The sequence below is a fragment of the Pongo abelii genome, chromosome 2, assembly GCF_028885655.2.
Source record: "Pongo abelii isolate AG06213 chromosome 2, NHGRI_mPonAbe1-v2.0_pri, whole genome shotgun sequence".
In the NCBI taxonomy this organism is placed as follows: domain Eukaryota; kingdom Metazoa; phylum Chordata; class Mammalia; order Primates; family Hominidae; genus Pongo; species Pongo abelii.
The window spans coordinates 61,853,407-61,874,773 of record NC_085928.1 but is presented as its reverse complement, the minus strand read 5'-3'; the positions used below and the strand labels follow the sequence as shown (position 1 = coordinate 61,874,773).

The 21,367-nt window shown below is 33.2% G+C and overlaps 1 protein-coding gene across 6 annotated transcripts in view; it reads right to left on the bottom strand.

The window, feature by feature from the left end:
• Nucleotides 1-21,367, bottom strand: part of CADM2 (cell adhesion molecule 2) — a 1,121,146-nt gene that overhangs the window by 158,950 nt on the left and 940,829 nt on the right. For all 6 annotated transcript variants that reach the window (XM_024245141.3, XM_054551669.2, XM_063721866.1 and 3 more), the window contains one exon: nt 8,558-8,728. In XM_024245141.3, the coding sequence (XP_024100909.2) occupies nt 8,558-8,728 (171 nt within the window). The remainder of the gene's footprint in view (nt 1-8,557; nt 8,729-21,367) is intronic.

The following is a 21,367-nucleotide window of genomic DNA, read 5'->3' as shown; positions in this document are numbered from 1 at the left end:
CTGTGCTATACATACATTCCATAATTTTGATGTTATGTTTTACTGGTTCTTTATGAAATTAATTTGTGTTTTTAGAAAAATTTTAAAACTTCCAAAAAGTTTTATAAATGCATACTTGATAATAAGCTTAATTAGGAAATTTGAGAGTATGTTATGTTAATTTTATATATAATTTATTGTCTTTTAATTTGGAATTCCCATTCACAAATATATATATCCTCTTCAATGAGTTTTAATAACACACACACAAATTTTTACATACTATTGATAATATAAAAATAGCACAATAACAACATTTTGAATCTTTGCCTGTAGGTGGCTTAAAATACCTGGTGATTCAATTACTTTTAATATTTAACATAAATATTCTTATCCTTTATAAAAGAAGAAAATATTTGTCTCATGAGCAAAATGTGCCAGTAATATATACTGTTGGTAATATAATATATAAATGTAAGTTCTCTGAAAAAAAATTAAATTTTTTTGGAATCTCAAATAGTGGTCACACTCTAGGCTATCTTTATCGACACAAGGAAATGCATCTCTTACTAAACAGCATAGATCACCTTATGATTCTAGCATATGTATACCATTTCAGTAGCTTTTTGAAATATCTTAGGCTCAATTAAAATTCTTCTAAGGCATTCCCAGGCATAAATATGGCATTTTGTTAGTCAAAAGAACAGTTTAGTTCTAAAATATGTAACCTAAATATAATTTTATTTCACCTTTCCTGTTTCCTTTTATATTCTGTGCCCTTGTACTATATATAATTTGTGGTAGACAAGATAATTAGATAATTAGCATTTCGTAAATGAGATGCCAGATGAGTGAGATATTTTATTTTGAATGCTCCTTGGAATATTCGTCTTCCTATCTGATAAGCTGATATAGCCTGAAACATTTAATATATAATATGTAGAAAGGTAGTGAAAGCAAAGAGAATGTAACTAACATAGGGCAATTTAAAATAAACTGACCTGGGCTAGAGAAATGTATGGGTTTGTGTAGTGTAGACTGCATAGATAAGAACTTTATTATTTTTTATAAGTGAAAAAGGACAACCGCCACGAATACATGAAATAAACAATTTCTGCCCACATCTCAGAATAAAAATAAGATACAAACAACTGAATTACAAAACTTTAAACCCATCTGTATTGAATATTGTCTTCTATAATCAGAATTTTATTTTTAATCCATTTCACTGTTTTGGAACTAAAGGGAGAAGTGACCAAGCATATTAGTTGGTCCAGAAAAGCAACAAAAAAGTACAGGGAAGAATTTAGTTTCTCTGGGCACAAAGTAATTATCTTTAAAAGGGAGTAAGGCAAGGAAGGAATCTCTTTAGAAATAGTTTGATACATTTTAAAAATGTAAGTTGTTAAGAGAAAAATGGATTGAATTTATTAGTAATTTGCATGGTAACTAGAATAGAGATATAATAATCAAGAAGGTAAAGGTTAGGACTGTCAACTGATCATTTAACCCCTTGAAAAGATATAATTTTAGTAACAATTGGACCCAAACGTTTTTCCGTTATTTTAAATACATATGATATATTTCTTGTTTTCATTCATTATTAACCTAATTAATTTCATGTAAACACAATTTTAACACTTCAGCTTATTTTCCTCTCTTCTTTCCTCCTTTCCTTCAGCCATTCATTCCTTCCTCTCCTTGATGCTCAGATAGAATTTTTTGGGTGTACGTGCAGGGTCTCTTCTACAAGCTATTTTAACTATTTATTGCTTTATACATTAATAACCTTCATGTGTAAATAGGTACTCATTTTTATAGGCAAAGTCTAGTACTGTTAAAGGAAGTACTAAACAAACATTAATGATAAGCATAAGATTTCATGATGAGATGAATTACATGGAAAATGTACTTTACTATACACACATTTTTAAAATTTGAACTCTTATTTTTCTATATTTTCAGTTCTTTGTTACAGTATTAAAATGCTTTTTCAGGAAAAAAACACAATAGTCTGACATATTTTAGTTTTCTGTCTCTTGCACTTTTCATTTTCATTGAGTTTATTTTTAATGTATTTCTTATCAGTGATACATACAGAAAATGAATATTCAGTAATTTTCTTCTTTTCTGTGTTTTGTGTACTCTCTATGAGTGCAGATACATTATTTCTACTGAGATTTAAATAATATCTGACTCATACAATTTTTTCTTCTAAAAATTAACTCAACAAATAAAAAGTTATTTTACAAAGGAATCTGTGTAAAAATGGGAGGACAAATTTGAGTTTTCATTGATTAATTTTTAAAAGTGGCTTTTCCAACTGCTCAGTTGTGAAGTTTGCTCTTCCCTGTTATGTAAAATCTGCAGGTATTTGTGATTCATTGTGAAAGTTCTGCTTTTCATTTTCTTAAGTTTCAGTTTTAAAAGAACTCCCTTTCTGCCTGGCAGAGACACAACAAAAAAAGAGAATCTTAGACCAATATCCTTGATGAACATTGATGCAAAAATCTTCAATAAAATACTGGCAAACTGAATCCAGCAGCACATCAAAAAGCTTATCCACCATGATCAAGTGGGCTTCATCCCTGGGGTGCAAGGCTGGTTCAACATACGAAAATCAATAAACGTAATCCAGCATATAAACAGAATCAAAGACAAAAACCACATGATTATCTCAATAGATGCTGAAAAGGCCTTTGACAAAATTCAACAACCTTTCATGCTAAAAACTCTCAAATAAATTAGGTATTGATGGGACATATTTCAAAATAATAAGAGCTATCTATGACAAACCCACAGCCAATATCATACTGAATGACAAAAACTGGAAGCATTCCCTTTGAAAACTGGCACAAGACAGGGATGCCCTCTCTCACCACTCCTATTCAACATAGTGTTGGAAGTTCTGGCCAGGGCAATCAGGGAGGAGAAGGGAATAAAGGGCATTCAATTAGGAAGAGAGGAAGTCAAATTGTCCCTGTTTGCAGATGACATGATTGTATATCTAGAAAACCCCATCATCTCAGCCCAAAATCTCCTTAAGCTGATAAGCAACTTCAGCAAAGTCACAGGATACAAAATCAATGTGCAAAAATCACAAGCATTCTTATACATCAATAACAGACAAACAGAGAGCCAAATCATGAGTGAACTCCCATTCACAATTGCTTCAAAGAGAATAAAATACCTAGGAATCCAACTTACAAGGGATGTGAAGGACCTCTTCAAGGAGAACTACAAACCACTGCTCAAGGAAATAAAAGAGGATACAAACAAATGGAAGAATATTCCATGCTCAAGGGTAGGAAAAATCAATATTGTGAAAATGGCCATACTGCCCAAGGTAATTTATAGATTCAATGCCATCCCTATCAAGCTACCAATGACTTTCTTCACAGAATTGGAAAAAACTACTTTAAAGTTCATATGGAACCAAAAAAGAGCCCACATTGCCAAGTGAATCCTAAGCCAAAAGAACAAAGCTGGAGGCATCACACTACCTGACTTCAAACTATACTACAAGGCTACAGTAACCAAAACAGCATGGTACTGGTACCAAAACAGAGATATAGACCAATGGAACAGAACAGAGCCCTCAGAAATAATGCCACATATCTACAACTATCTGATCTTTGACAAACCTGACAAAAAGAAGAAATGGGGAAAGGATTCCCTATTTATTAAATGATGCTGGGAAAACTGGCTAGACATATGTGGAAAGCTGAAACTGGATCCCTTCCTTACACCTTATACAAAAATTAATTCAAGATGGATTAAAGACTTACAGGTTAGACCTAAAACCATAAAAACCCTAGAAGAAAACCTAGGCAATACATTCAGGACACAGGCATGGGCAAAGACTTCATGACTAAAACACCAAAAGCAATGGCAACAAAAAACAAAATTGACAAATGAGATCTAATTAAACTAAAGAGCTTCTGCACAGCAAAAGAAACCACTGTCAGAGTGAACAGGCAACCTACAGAATGGGAGAAAAATTTTGCAACCTACTCATCTGACAAAGGGCTAATATCCAGAATCTACAATGAACTCCAACAAATTTACAAGAAAAAACAAGCAACCCCATCAAAAAGTGGGCACAGGATATGAACAGACACTTCTCAAAAGAAGACATTTATGCAGCCAAAAAACACATGAAAAAATGCTCATCACTGGCCATCAGAGAAATGCAAATCAAAATCACAATGAGATAGCATCTCACACCAGTTAGAATGGCGATCATTAAAAAGTCAGGAAACAACAGGTGCTGGAGAGGATATGGAAAAATAGGAACACTTTTACATTGTTGGTGGGACTGTAAACTAGTTCAACCATCGTGGAAGTCAGTGTGGTGATTCCTCAGGGATCTAGAACTAGAAATACCATTTGACCCAGCCATCCCATTACTGGGTATATACCCAAAGGATTATAAATCATGCTGCTATAAAGACACATGCACACGTATGTTTATTGCGGTACTATTCACAATAGCAAAGACTTGGAACCAACTCAAATGTCCAACAAAGATAGACTGGATTAAGAAAATGTGGCACATACACACCATGGAATACTATGCAGCCATAAAAAATGATGAGTTCATGTCCTTTGTAGGGACATGGATGAAGCTGGAAACCATCATTCTCAGCAAACTATCTCAAGGACAAAAAACCAAACACCTCTTGTTCTCACTCACAGGTGGGAATCGAATAATGAGAACACATGGGCACAGGAAGGGGAATATCACACACCGGGGCCTGTTGTGGGCTGGGGGGATGGGGGAGGGATAGCATTAGGAGATACACTTAATGCTAAATGACCAGTTAATGGGTGTAGCATACCAACATGGCACATGTGTACATATGTAACTAACCTGCACATTGTGCACATGTACCCTAAAACTTAAAGTATAATAATAACAAAAAAAGAACTCTCTTTCATCATAGTGGCAGTATTTAAATGTATGATTAATATTTTATTTTTAAAAATGTTGCTGTGATATATTTTACAGGCTAGATTCATATAAACTGTATATCACAAGGTTACAGACTTAACACAGTTAAGCCCTAGAAATATAAGTCCTCCTACTATACTTTTTTCATTATGCCTCTTGGCATTGTATGTTTAACTTTAATTTCTTATTGCACACCAAACTTAGCTTTCTACAATATCAGAGGATTTTTATTTCAGATGTAGTCATAGCTGTTTCCATTATTGTAGGAATATATATTTACTCTTTTGACTTACCACTGAAAACAATATCATCTCTGTGGATCTGAAATGCTAAATGTTCCTCCATTAGGGCCAGTCTTTTACGTTATTCATCTCAAGAATATTGTCAAACAATGGAGAAATACTAAACTTATCCTCCTTAAATCCCAGATTTACCCATCTTCTTCCTTTCCAAGCCTGAGCTCTTCTTTCCCCCTTCTCATTCATGGAAAGTTCTATATCATCTAGATTGCACATGTGGATCTAAGTGCAGCCATGATCTACTGTCTCTGGGAACAACTATTGAGATGCTTTATCATCATTCTAAGATGTTTATGAAGACCACACCAATTTGATCTAATTTTGATGCTGACTGTTGCTCATTGTCTCCTTTCCACCCTCTACTCATTTAATCTCCGGGGAATGTTCTGCATGCTTAAAGAAACATTTAGCATTATCATCAGTTAGTTTTAATTAACTTCATATACTTGAATGATGGTATGCTGGATGCTAGGAAAATAATTTAAATAGATCTGGTTTCTGCCTTCTAGCCATTTACATATTAAACCATGATCGAATGAGATGCTATTTTTAATTGGCTAGCCATGAAAAGTGTAACATTTTTAATGTAAAACTTTCTTTAAAAATTAGATAATTCAATTGCCTTCCTCCATGAAGTTTCACTTATTCATGCATATTGAAATATGGTTAATGGCTAAAATGCTCAAGAATTGTATAATACTTCCATTTTTGATTTCCAAAGTAGTGAAAATGACGTTGGCAGCTGACATATAGGCTAAAATATTCTCAACAAACAATTTTCCAGAATGTGTAGAGTAATCAAATAAAGGTAGTCTGTGACTGTGGCATGGAATAAGATAAAGACAAGTTCATCTTATGACCAGGTGTGAAACAAGACAAGAGACCAGGACCCTCAATGTCCACAAAAATTAGCAAAATTAACTACTGTGTCTTTATAATAGCAAACCTACAATATTTTCATTTTTTAGCTAAAGTTACTCATACACCCATCACTGACATGCTCCTACTCCTGAGAACACACAATCCAGAAGCCTCTTTAGAATACCCAGCACAAGCCCAAATCCTGTAACAAGTCTCTTCTCACTCTTTCTTACCTACATCCAGAGATTCATCTGCTATGTTTTCTCCTTTGCCATAGCAACTTACATAAATCTAGTTTTGCTTGACTATTGGTAGATTTTGGGTGATCTGTGACTGGACGTGGTCTTCAATAGTTCTTATGACTGATTTTTATTGTTTTATTTAATTATATGTTAGAATTTACAGTTAACTAAGTAGTCTATTATTTTAAATTTAGTTTTACTTTGCTTTGTATGTAAATATTAAAGAGTTTAAATTAAAATGCTGTTGATCCAGGTCCTTTAAAAATATTGTTACACAATTTTTTATATTTTGAGAGACCCACTGATGTAAGAAAAAGAAATGGAAAAAGGAAGACAATTGACATTTATTCAGTCTATTAAATGCCATGAACTTGACTTCAGTTCAAGGAACTAATTCTCTAGCTTATCATCACATCCTCACAGGAATGACTCCTCTACTTTATAATCAAAGCTCAACGAGTTTCAGTAATTTTCCCAAAGCCAAAATACAAATAAATGTCAAAATTGAGAGATAATCTCCATTTGGGCTCTAAAATATGCTTCTTTCTGAATTTGCTTCAAGGAGAAAAGGAGTAAATTACTAAAATTAACCTAACATAATTGTAATCATTTAAACATTATAATACTTTCAATAACTACTAAACTAAGAATAATTTAAAAATAAGCATATTATAGTCAGCTTTATATTTTCCATATTAAAAGTAACCAAAAAATTCTAGTTCACCTGGCAATTCTCCAATCTTTTCTCACAACACTCGGTATTTTTCTCCTAGTCTACTCTACTCCAGTCTCACTGGTACCCTTGCTATTCCTAGAAATAAAAACAACAAACGTGCTACCTCAGGGTCTTTGTACTTGCCCTTCCCTCTGCATTACACCAACACACATACTCGCTTTCCTTAATCTCCATTTCCGTCTCCTTACTGCCCTCCTATGCTTTATTTTCCTTGCAGCCATGTACTTATCAACAGGTACTTAGTACTTATCAATATGTAACATGTGATATGTTGCATTTATTTATTTTTTTCATCCCTCCCTAGAATGGATGCTGTAAGAGAAATGAAGTTTGTTGGTGATAGCGGAGGTGATTATTTTGACACTTGGAGACAAAACTCAATTTGTTTTGTGTTTTTGTGTTTGTTTGGTCATTGCTGTAACCCCAGTGCCCAAAACAATGCCTATTACATAGTGCCACTAAAAAATTATTGTTGAATAAATAAATGAAAACAAAATGCAATGAAACATATTGGAACAGTACTTAGAGTTTAGTATTTTAGGATTTAATGTAATTGCATATCACACACAAATTCTAAGCTCAAGCTATAATTTTATCACAAATAGAGAAAACAAAATCTTCATTATCTAGAAAATCAAATATTGCAATTCAGAACATATTATCTCCTATCCTCTATTCTTTTATATTTTATTTTACATATTTCAATTCATTCATTTTCATTTTGATTAGTATATATAATTGTCTACTAAAACCTTGCTAGGTACTAAAACTGCCATAATTACAAGTCTGTCATTTGCTAGTTGTGTGACTCAGCCTCCATAATCTTCAGAATCCTTGTGTGTATCTTGTGACTAATGAGAGTGACTACTCACCAGGCTACTATTAGTAAATGAGTACTCAATGACATAATTCCAGCAAAACATTTAGCACTGCCCCGATCTATTAGATTCACAAAATTAATTTTGTTCTTATTGATTGTGAATAATGATATGATGAAAACATAATAAATATGCTCCTATATTTATACATTAGTATATGCCATATAGAAGGTAAAACTAGTCTAATTTTAAAAGCATAGCTGAGAAGCCACATTTGCATAAAATAAAGTTATTTTAATGTAACTGTTCATCAAGCCCCTCTCAGATTACCAATTCTCAGTGATTTTGCTCAAATTACTACTTTTTCTCCCCCACCCTTATGTGCACTCCTACATTAGGCCACAATTTGAAACATTAGGCCACAATTTGAAACATAGGAGTATTAACCTTGTACATCTCCTTCGTTTTTCCTCATTGTTAAGAATGAAACTCAGACAAGGAGTGTTTTCCTTTGAACCTGATTAATACTAGTGAGTGTAGCTTTACTTCATTTTGCCGTGGATTTTACTGCACCTTTGCTATAACTTCAGGTAGTTTTGAAATGAATTTAGATGCAGATGAAGAGATTTGCTGCTGAGATGAAGGAGGCGGAAGTAGTGTTTACTTACAGTGTATTTCTAGCACCTGCATGGCTACCTGAGGGGTGGCATTGAGGGATTCGTGATCTACTCTGCAGATGACCGCCACTCCATCATCACTCCGGTCCACTCGGAAGTCCAGTGTGCTGCTGACAGTGAATGTCTTGCGATTTGCATCCTCTTCTTTTAAATATTTTACATCTGAAAATAAAATATGAATTTTAAAATGTGACACCTTTCAAAATAAAATAGATTGCATTAACTCAAGATAATGGAAACACCTTCTCCCTATTTTGATCAATTTTTAAGAAGCAAATATTTGTGATTTTAACATTTCATCTATTTCAATTCAATTAAATAAAAATACAATTACTTAAAAAATAAATTCTTCATGAGGTCAGGAGATCGAGACCATCCTGGCTAACACGGTGAAACCACGTCTCTACTAAAAGTACAAAAAAAATTAGCTGGGCGTGGTGTCGGGCGCCTGTAGTCCCAGCTACTCAGGAGGCTGAGGCAGGAGAATGGCGGGAACCCGGGAGGCGGAGCTTGCCGTGAGCCGAGATTGCGCCCCTGCACTCCAGCCTGAGTGACAGAGCAAGACTCCCTCTTAAAATAAATAAATAAATAAATAAATAAATAAATAAATAATTAAATATAAAAAATTCTAAGAGTTAGATCTAGAAGTATAATAAAAGAGTGGGGCGCAGCATTTATTTCTTTGGTCTCAGGCTTACCTAGCTTATAATCAGGCAGAAGATATTCTTATATACTCCATTAAAACAATGTATACCATCTTACAAAAGTAGTCTGTCTTTTCTCTTAGCTATAAGTTTTACTAAAACATAATCTTAATTTTCTGAGCCACAAGCACAGCTGGGAAGGGCAAATTTGCAACTATATGGCTATGCCTAAAAGAAAGCACAATGCATTTGAAATACAACTTTAACATGAACAATGTGAGGTGAACATAAATTGCTAAAGAATACTTAGGATGAGAAAGTTGTCATCTTTGGAAAGAAAAGGAGCACATTCATCTGAATATTTTGAATACTTAAGTATATATTTGCAGTGAAATTTACATTGAGATGAATGCTCTTCACTTGGCTGAGGAATTTATTTCAGCATGAATAAGAGTACTTTCTACAAGATGTGAATTCATTTATCGATATTTAAACTTGCTGTGCATGATTTAGATCCATCGTTAAATGGTGCACTAAGGGATTATTTGTTCTTTGTGGAAAAGAGGTTTAGTAATATTTTTGCTTAATTTGTAATTTCTCAAGTCTGAAGTAGCTGATAAGAAGAGGGCAATTTTAAAGGTTTAGAAATCAAACTGATAGGATAAGGTTAAGTTATCATTATAACAAGATCTTAAATGTTGTTGATGGAAAAATGTATTCAGTTTTCTTTCTTTCTGTCTTTTTTTACATCATTCAGTATCAAATAAACATTGATATTGTCAGTAAATAAGTCCTTTCACATAAAATACATAAAGTATTTGATTTTAACATATATTAATTTATTTTAAAAACATTTTAAAATGTATTAATAGCAAAAATGAATACATTCAGTTTGTCTATCTTTGTGCCTTATGCAAAGATCGGGCTTTTAAAATAGTATTGGATTTGATGTAATATTTGATTAATAGACATATGCATGTTCATTAACTTCACTTGTTTCAGAAGTATGACTTTATCATATTGATTGATTTTTAAAGACAGAAATAAAATAAACATTAGTAACAGATTAAATGGATAGATGTCATATGTCTTGTTCTTGAAAATATGTTTATAGTTTCACATATTAGGGGAAAATCACCTAATTAAGATTTTTACCACAAAATGTTTTATGTATGTTAGGCAATTCTGAAGAGTAAGAAAATCTCTAACATTTAGAAAGAACAGAAGCATGAAGTCTCAATTCCATCTTTTAACTGAAAGTAAATCACACAGGATACAGAACTATATGCAGAATTTTTTATAAACATGTGTCCTGTGAAATATCTCATCTCATTTTTACTAAAGTCATTTACTAAGATTTTTGCACTTGAAAATTAGGTACAATTCCATTTAAAAATATTAAAGACTCAATGACCTTTCAGCCAAAATATGTCACAATAATTCAGATGCATTTATGATTCTTTGCTTATATTTAAAATATTATAAGGTTCTTTTACTTTTCAGTCTTATAGATTTATACAAATATGTTGCTTCACTTTTAGATTTATTTTCTTTTTTTATAACTCTATGCCCAATGTTTACTTGTTCCCAGCTCTAAGCAGTGTCAGAGTAAGAAAATATTGATCTCTTGACAAACAATTTTTATAATTATTCTACACAATATATGAGAAATTACTCTAAAGTATTACTGCTGGTTGTTTACTTTTTATAACAGCTGCACTTTAAGAACTCACACATCTGCTTCTTTTAGCTGTTTCCCTTACAAAAGTAGCATTTAATGTAATATTAATTGGACACATAAAATTTGATAGGAATTGTATAAATCATAAAATTTTAATGAACTCATTCAAGTAAAATAAACAAAAGTGTAATTTGTCAATTTTAATATCGGCTTATGTGATAGATTATAGGGTTACCAGAAGCCTTAAGATGAACAGAAAAAACATTGAGAAGAGCCAATCATAATATCTTTTCTTATATTTTAGGCTGACCTTCTTCCCCAAAGAAATGAATAGAGAAGATACTTAAAATGTATCTCTACTTTCCTTTCTGTATTTTTAAAATAACGATGCATTACACAGTTATAGAGCCAACAGAAATTTTCTTTACATTGCGTAGTTTATTTGCTGATACCATGTGTATATCGTTCTTTCATGTTCTATCCACTTTCCTTTCTTTTGCATGTCAGTTATATTACATGGTGATCAAGAATAGCCTTCTCAAAATGCAACGCACATATGATCTTGTTAAAATGCAGATTCTCATTCAATAGATTAGACTGTGGAGTCTGAGAGTCTGCTGCTGGCCCACAGACCATATTTTGAGGAGCAAGAGTATAGTGCAAACATTTGACGCTGGAGACATAACTAAAGGTGGAGTGGGAATGGTGGGACTTACTCTTCCCATCTTTTTCTCTTTTTCTCTTTCTTGTTATTTTTTAATTGTTTCTCTTCAAAAACTTCCATTGGACATTTTATATATATATATATATATATATATATATATCTTCATTTTACATTTCTCAAAATATGCACGTCCTATATATTACATAATGTGTTAATGAAATGACTAGAAAACCTTGAGAACAAACAAGAAACAAACGAATTTTCAGAATTTCTTTCTTTCATAATGCACATAACCACTCCTCCTACTCTCTCTAGTAGACCTTCTGGACATTTAAATAGTCAAAACGGTGGTCACTTTTGGTGATGAGTCGTGTGGGAAACTGACTGGGAGAGAATATATTCGGGTTTTCTGGAGTTAGGGAAATGCTCTACATCAAAAGCGGTGTGAGGTCATCTGCTTTGCAATTTGTGTAAAAATTTTATAGTTAAGATTAGTTCATTTCAATGTATGTAAATTTTTCCTCAAAAATCACAACTGTAAGCCGGGCCGGGTGGCTCACGCCTGTAATCCCAGCACTTTGGGAGGCCGAGGTGGGAGGATCACGAGGTCAGGGGATCGAGACCATCCTGGCTAACATGCTGAAACTCCGTCTCTACTAAAAATACAAAAAATTAGCTGGGCATGGTGGCAGGCCCCTGTAGTCCCAGCTACTCGGGAGGCTGAGGCAGGAGAATCACTTGAACCCAGGAAGTGGAGGTTGCAGGGAACAGAGATCACGCCTCTGCACTGCAGCCTGGGTGACAGAGTGAGATTCCATATCCAAAAAAAAAAAAATCATAACCGTAAGTTATTATAATAATTACAATTGAGTGGAGAGTATTTAGAGGGATAGATGAAACAAAAATGGCTGAATGTCGATACATTTAAAACTGGGTGATGGCATGCAGTTTCTCATTCTATTATTGTGCTTACTTTGCATATGTCAGAAATTTTCTATAATAAAATTTTTAAATATAAATAAAGAAAAATTCCTCAAGTATAACTCTCAACGAAAATTAGTTGCCTAAACATTTCTTGGTAAAGTCTCAAGATAAAGGACTTTCTATTAGTTTTTATATTGTTTATCTTTATAAAATTTGGATTGTAGAATAGCAATCTCCTTATATTCAGGAGACTAGATATTTTGTCTTAGCAAGAACTAAGGTGAAAAAAGAAATAGCAAATCTAAGTTCGAGCACTGCAGCACCCAAAATGAGTAAGTTTAAATGTCTCAAGTTAGGTTATCTGGGAGAAAAAAAAAAAAAAAAGAAAGAAGAAAAAAAAAAGCCAAGATATCTGGATTTTCTTACATCCAATTTTTTTCATAAAATATCATATTTCCGGGGATACTTTCATATCCATCTTTCCTAGGCATATAATATTAGCTCACCAGGCTCTATATCTAGTTTCTGGCCACTTTTAGACTGAAGTTTTGGGAAAAGAAAATCCTCTTTAGTGAAGTTCCTAGAGAAGTTGCCTTGTCTCCACAGTGGTGCTTATATGCCTTGAGCAGTATAATCTCAACTATTTTGGTTTATTTGCTTTCTCCACTTTTGTGATTTTGGTGCTATTTAGACAGACTGGAAAAGAAGATACCTTCTTTTTTTTTTTTTTTTTTTTTTTTGAGGCAGAGTCTCATTCTGTCACCCAGGCTGGAGTACAGTGGCGTGATCTCGGCTCACTGCAACCTCTGCATCTCAGGTTCAAGCAATTCTCCTGCCTCAGCCTCCTGAGTAGCTGGGATTACAGGTGTATGTCACAACACTCAGCTAATTTTTGCATTTTTTGTAGAGACGGAGTTTCGCCACTTTGGTCAGGCTGGTCTCGAACTCCTGACCTCAGGTGATCTGCCTGCCACGGCCTCCCAAAGTACTGGGATTACAGGTGTGAGCCACCGCGTCCGACCAATACCTTCACTTTTATAATGAAATACTTCCCCTGGATCCTGAAATAGACCTCTTTATCAGCCATCTACCTAGAGTAGGCCAGTTCTTTTTAATCCATTCTAAATTCAATAGACCACACTAGGAACAAGGCAGGATTTAGAAACTGAAACTTCCATATTTTCTCATCACTTGAAGATATCTCTTAGGAATCATGCAGGCTATTAAGTGACATTTCTTATATGGGGCTTGACTTCTGTGACCATGAGCAAAACAGCATGGTCTTAGTGTGTCCCAAACAGTGATGCTTATACGGAACTTGAACTTTACTATTATTTTCAGAGGTATGGTTTGTAAAAGTGGTTTTTGATGGATAACATGATAGTTTCAGGGGGAGAAATCAAGGAATTTAGTCTGAATCCACATAATTGTTGTCAGTGGTCCTTTAACGATTTTGTGCCATAACCAGTGAGCTAGATTCACGACCTCATCTCATAGAGAACAGAAAATGTACACATTACATGACAGTTGGCTTTATTGTCAAAAATTAGGAGTGAACGAACTCAGTGGAGAACTGGACATGTTGTAATTACTGCTTCACAGTTCTGTAAATCAAAATTCCTAAAACTAAATACATCATTTTTAGAACACAGCCAACTTCCCCATTATTTCTTTCTTAACTGACCTAAAGTAACTATGTCTGGCTAACTCATTCAGTAACTTGGATGCATACTTTAAAGGCAATTTGTCTTAGAGGAAATGTCAATACTTTTTTGTGTGTGTCTTCAGGTTAATGTTCAAAGATATTTTACAAAACACTTTTCTTTAATGTTCAAGCAAAGCTTTTCATTTTGTATTTGTTTTAAACTGTCTCTAGACCAAACATAGTGGCTATATTTTACATTGTATAACTTTAAAGTCTGGTAACCACATTCATTTGTGCACTGAAAAATAATTCAAACAAATTCTTGAGGCAAATCTCATTCTGCCTATGAGCACCCCTTCATACAATTCCTGTCTGAAATAGGGTAGATTTTTAAAAGTCCTTATAATATTCAACTTTTTTAAGGAAGTACCAGTCATAATCCTGTTTCTTAACGGACTCTTACAGGTATGACCCCACCATTAATTGGCAACATGGGTAACTATCCCACTTAGCAAGGAATAGTACTGAAATTCAGCTCTTCTTAACAGATCTGAAAAGTTCAGATGAGAAAAATAATGTTTATGGAGGATTATTAAGAGGAGATACTTCATTTATCTAAATATTAAAGTCTCTTTTTTAGTTTACCCAGACAAGTAAAATGTCAATGCTTTTCATAAAATGTATCTTAAATGTTATTTCGCAGATCTACATTCAGAGGTGCTACAAGAACCAGGTATATATATTACCTGACTCGAAGCCTCAGGGTGGGCTCTATATTTGTCTACATTAGAATGTCCTTTCTCCTCAAATATATTTAAAATGATGTTTTATTGCATGCCCAAAATATAGTAACATATGGCAGAAAATTATTTTTAAGTCTATTCAGTAGAATAAGCTTTAAGGAAATAAAAATATCTATGCATTTGAGCAACTTCTGTAGCAGCAGGCAAGTGTGACTTCTTTGAAACATTTATGATGATGCAATTTTCTGGTAATCAAACTATTTGTTTCATGGAGTCCTGCAGCACTTAGCACATGTAAGAAAAAGCAACCTGCTCCTCATCTACCTATAGTGAAAATGAATAAATGATCACTTGCATCAGTAAAACATTGTGATGAAATGATAAGTTTCTGAATATATTATAGTATTTCTATGCACCAGGTACTACCAGTTTTTAAAATTACTTTTCAACAGGTTACCTTGTATTCTGAGAATCACATCATTTAAAAATTAAAATTACCCATTGGGACATTCACAAGGTTCAATATAAATTATGTATTCATAAAATAAAGATTAGATTAAATTTTTAACTTTGTTATTTTCTTTTTTACTAATTATTTTTCTTTTTCTGTTCATTCTTTCTCTCCCTTCTGCTCTCTTTTCTTTCTTTCGTCTGCAGAAACTCCTCATTTTTATATTTCTCTATAGTTTTTATACCCATCATCTGGGACAGTATCTGAAACATCATAGATGCTTAATAAGTATGTTTTTAATTAATTAAAATAAAGGTTGCAATCAGCCAGGTAAAGCTTCTTTTCCTTCTAGTAAGTAGATTCATTCCATGTCAATATGTATAATTTGGGGACAGTTGTCAGTCTTTAATTGATTTTCTTTGTAGTATATCTCTTTTTAAATCCTCTCATCAGTTTCTGTATTGGAAGAATACAAAATCTAGAGGGATATGACAAAACATTTGGAATCGGACAGACTAACTTTTTTCTCTTACTCAGATCTATATTTCCCCTTTGTTTTTCAATTCTATCTTCGTTATTGTCCACAGCCATTGTAATTCTCACTGCAGATCAACTAGATTGGAGTCTCGTTTATCAGAACTTCCTAGAGTTGGGAGTTCAGGCATTTACCATAGACAAAAGGGGGAAGAAAGGAGATTGGCAATATCACTAAAGAGAAAAAAACTAAATGAAAAATTACCGAGTTAAAAATATACCTAGCTGTTAAATCTTTTCAATTCATATACATTTTTCCATATAAATTTTGCAAAAAAAAAGGGGAAATAACATTACTAAACATTGTCTATACTTACGGGAAAAAGAAAATTATAAAATAACTTCATCTCCTATAGAGGCAAAAAATAAAGACATTTTTTGAGTGTAAAATAAGAAAAATACAGATTTTATCTATGAAAAATTAGCAGGAAGTGAGAGACAAAAGGATATGTAAACATAAAGAGAGGAATATATTTTTAAGAAGACAAATTAGAATAATTTACCAGTCAATATCATGAAAACGTATGAGTATGAAAAAGAAATTGGGGGCAACTCCTGAACATCGTGCTAAATAAGTAGCTCTGCAGACTTTCTCTCCAGCTAAACAACCATCACTAGTGAAAACTATTTTAAAACACACATACATATTTAAGGTCTCTGAAAATTGTGCCAAGGGTGTATAGCAAATGAACAACTAATTATTTTAAAAAACTAGCAAATCTTAGTAAGAACAGATATAGAGTCTATGGTATTTGAACCATGACTTTCTCCCTAATTCAACCTCATCCCCAACTCAGCATGAGGAAAACTGGATAGATGTACCCAAGGTGGAGATCCATGTTTCCTCAACCAAGGACTAAGGTCCTTTCCAGAAGAGGCAGGCTGCCAGCGTTTCTTATTTCAGTCATTATTACTCTTGGTTGCAGAGTCAAAATTCCAGGTGGTGTGGCTGAAAGGTTGGGGCTCTCTTCTTTCACCCAGTCCCTGCTCATATGCCAAGAATAAAGGGACCCCAATAGCTCTCACTTTAGCTTATAGAGGGGAGATTTCAATCCAGAAGAGACAAAGCAAGAAGACTGGAAGCTACCACCATTTTGTCCAGGGAAGAAGCCAGCTATAACAGGGAAGTGTTTTTCTGAAGCTCTCTAAGGGAACCAACTATTTGGAACAGAGTTGGGGGAAGTTCAAAGTGGAGACTTTGGAGGAAAGCAAGTAAGAAAGCCCTTGTGTCTAGATGAATAAGCACGCTAAACCATAGGCCAGCTAGTTTATAAAAGAAAACCAGAGAAAGAGACAACTAGCAACGGCCTTCCTGTCATCACAAGTTAAAGAAAATCTCAAAGACTGGCCTCAATAAAAAACAAAACAAAACAAGAAAAGCCCAGCAAAGGATTCTGGATTTAAATGGATCAAGCTATAGAACAACTTATGCACATAGCATTACTGAAAACAGTAGTGCAACCAGCTGACAAATAGTGAAGGGGAATCACTGGGTGTGATACTAACATAAGCAGAAAGCTTAACAGAGACAACAGGAAAGAAAGACATTCAGTGAGAACCCTACTGAAGCCATTATCCTCCCACAGTGAGTGTGCACCTGCCAAAGCCTGTGCTTCCTGAGGAATGACATCACCCTGCAATAGAAATACCTCATCCAAATCAAGAAACAATAAGCCAACAACAACAGGTACTTTTACAAAGGAACTCCCTTGACAATTGACTTTTCATCAAAACCAATGAAGGTCAGAAGGTAGCTGGGTAGCATATCCCAAGTGCTAAAAGAAGGAAAAAATGTCAGCTAAGAACCTTATATCCAGTAAAATTGTTTTTCAAAAATGAAAGTGAAATAAAATATTTTTCAGGTAAACAAAATCTAAGAGAAGTTATTAAAGCAGTCCTGCCTTATAAGAAATGTTAAGGAAAGTTAACAAGTGATCTCAGATAGAAAAGAAAAAAAAAAGCACCAGTAAAGGTAATTGTATAATTAAAAAGAGGTTAAAATGGCATGTTTCTTTTTTCTTCTCAAGTGATTAAAAAATAATAATCAGAACAAAGATTCTTCAGGGAAACAAAATTAATGATGTAAAACAATTATTTATCATTGTATTACAGGGTCTATAACATAAGACAATAACAGCACAAAGGAAGTAGATAAAAAGTAAGCTTTTAGTAGAATAAGGAAATGATTCTAGGTGGTAACTTGAATTTGCAGGAAGAAATTAGGAGAATTAAAAACATATATAATATGTTTTATGTAACAAATTTTAGGTACTTGGTATCCTTGCTTTTCTCAGCTTTATTAAAGACATAACACTATATGAAGTAATAATTGTAACCATGTATTGTTGTGTTTTTAACATCTTAAAATGTAATATGTTTAACAACAATACTACAAAAATGGGAGAAAGAGCAAACAGCTATATTGTAGTAGCATTTCTATATCTTCTGAATTACATTATTATGAATCTGATTTAGATTCTGATAAGTTAATATATATGATATGCCTGAGAGCATCTACTAACAATATAATTTAAAAGTAAAGTGAAAAATTGTTACAGGAATTAAAATGTTAAACTAGAAAATATTTATTTCATGTAGCATAAAGTGGTAAAGAATGAACGTAAAACAAAAATGACATGAAACATAGAAGATAAATGTAAAATCATGGATGAAAATAAACCTATATCAATTATTGTAATATCATACATGGAAATTAACCAATCTCAATTATAAGATTACAGGTGAGTTGATTAAAAATTCAATAAAAAAGCGGAGATTATAAAACCGTATTTTTTTAAATGATAAAAATATATGCTTTCTACAGGAGATACACTTTAGATTTAAAGATACAAATGGACTGAAAATAAAAGGATGAAAAATAATATATGATACAAACAGCAAGCAACAGAAAGCTAGAGTGACTATACTAATATCAAAGCAGATTTTAAAATAAAATGTTATTAAAATAATGGAGAACATTTCAAAATGATAGAAAAGACCATCCATTAGAAAGATATAACAATTATAAGTATGTATACATCTATGTAAAGAGAGCACCTAAGGTGTATGAAGCAGAAACCACTTAGTCCAGCAATATTATTCTCAGGAATATACTCAAGAGAATTGAAAGCATATTTCTACACAAAACCTGGCACCTAAATTTTTATAGCAGAGTTTTAAAATAATAGCCCCAAAGCATAAAAACCCAAATGCACATCAACTAATGAATGAATAAATAACATATGGAATATGCATAAAATGATATATTATTTGGCAACTATAAAGAATAAAGTACTGATATATGCTACAACACAGACGATATTAGCTTATGCTAAGCTAATCACAAAAAACACATAATATATATTTTTGTAGATGAAATGTCCACAGTAGGCAATTTTATACAGACAGAAAGTAGATTTGTGGTTGCTTAGAGTTAGGGTGGAGACAGCTGGGGGAAAGTCGGGAGTTATCACTAACAGATTTCTTGTAGAATCATAAAAATGTGAAATTTATTGTAGTGAGAGTTTCATAGTTCTGTGAATTTACTAAAAACTATTAAATTGTATACATGAATTTGATGACATGAATTATATCTAAATAGTGTTTCTATGTGAAAATAAATAAAAATAGCTAACCCCATGTTTGGCTTCAATTTGGGAGGTATACAAATAACACTTTAAATTTAGAGTTATTGATTGAAGAGAAAAATGTGATGGAAAGGCAAGATTGGTTATTCTCTTGGAAGATTACCTTGGAAGACTTTTTATATAATGACTACTTTCAGTAAACAGAGTATTTTATTTCCAAACTAGTAAATAAAATAGTAGACAATGAATGCACTTGAACTTAATGATCCAACTGTAATCTGTACTATAACATAATGTAAGTAAAATAATCTATCTCAATCAACTTCCCATTGCCAACACAAATGGAAGGTAATTTACCAACTCATTTAGTTACTGCTACAGTAAGACATCAATCTGATCATATTGTGAAAAACTCTTTGGATCTAATGTCTTTTTATGTTTGTTTTTGTTTTGTTTTGTTTTTTGAGATGGAATTTTGCTCTTGTCACCCAGGCTGGAGTGCAATGGCAGCATCTTGGCTCACTGCAACCTCTGCCTCCCAGGTTCAAGCAATTCTGCCTCAGCCTCCCCAGTAGCTGGGATTACAGGTGTGCACCACCACGCCCAGCTAATTTTTGTATTTTTCATAGACACAGGGTTATCAATTAACTAATGAGTCAATTTTAGTAAAATATGATTCATAAATTTTGTAAAATATCTTATGCATTCAAAGAAGGTCATTAGCCAAAGGTAATGGGAAAAGCTACCTTCTCCCCCTATGTGCCACAAGGATCATGGAGTGAATTTCCATGAAAAATTCAAAGTTAACGAATGAAAGAGGTATTTTCCTCGCATATGAAGAAGCCATAAAGGATTTTTTGGAAACAACTGAAGAAAATTTGAGCAGTAATTAAGTCCCTCCATCACCGGATGAGAGCTATGGAGCTAGCAAATTTGAATATTTTTGTTATTATAATGTCAGCATTACTCATGGGCTTATGAGTGCTAGATGATTAAGCTATGCACTTGCTTTAACCCTTAAATTAAATACATTGATTAACAACATTAATTAATCACATGTTTAAAAAGAAGCTATTTCTTTGGTCAATTCCTTGACATTAAGTAAAATCCAGTAAAAATTTTAAAAAAATGTTTTTATGTATCTCATGATATACATACCGAAATTTTCTTTTCCATTCCAACAATGTATAGGAATTCATAACAACACTAAATTCCCGTAACTAAGCAAAATAATGTCTAACCTCAAAACTAGCATGATTTTTAATTTAAAATAGTCTGTCAAAATAAGTATGGATATGTTTCCCTCCCATTCATTATCATCTTTTAAATTTCTCATAAATCTTAAACAAGCAAAAAGATTGAGACACACTACCATTGAAATAAAAGTATATTTCTCTACAATTCAAAACAAAATGACAAAGACTACTCCTTCTAGGCTAGATGAAGCAACAGAGACAAATTGTTGTTTTCACCTGAAAACAACAATTTTTAAAACAATTGAACATCATAATGAAAAATGATCTCTTACAGATGGAAAATAAATGAGATGAACCCTAAAATTGTCTGTGCTTAATATCTTGAGAGATTTTACACGATGTGTTGCATGGAGGGGAACCCAAGCAGAATTTGGTGGCCTCTTTGAGTTAAGGTGATGAAACTGGGAGCCTGAGAAGGCAAAATCAGTTTGCAGAGCAGAGTACCAAGAAGAGAGATGGACAAAGAGTGGACTCCAGACATCCATAGTGCTCTCCCCAGTATTCGCTTAAGAACTAATCAGTGCATCTGTGTAAGGAAACTGGGGCTGGGACAAGATCTATTTGAAAGGATTAGAGGAAATTGCATATGATGTTCAAACAGGACTGTAAATGGTGCCTATTGCCATCAGCCAGAATCAAAATCCTTACAATTGAAGGCACTGGATACACAGA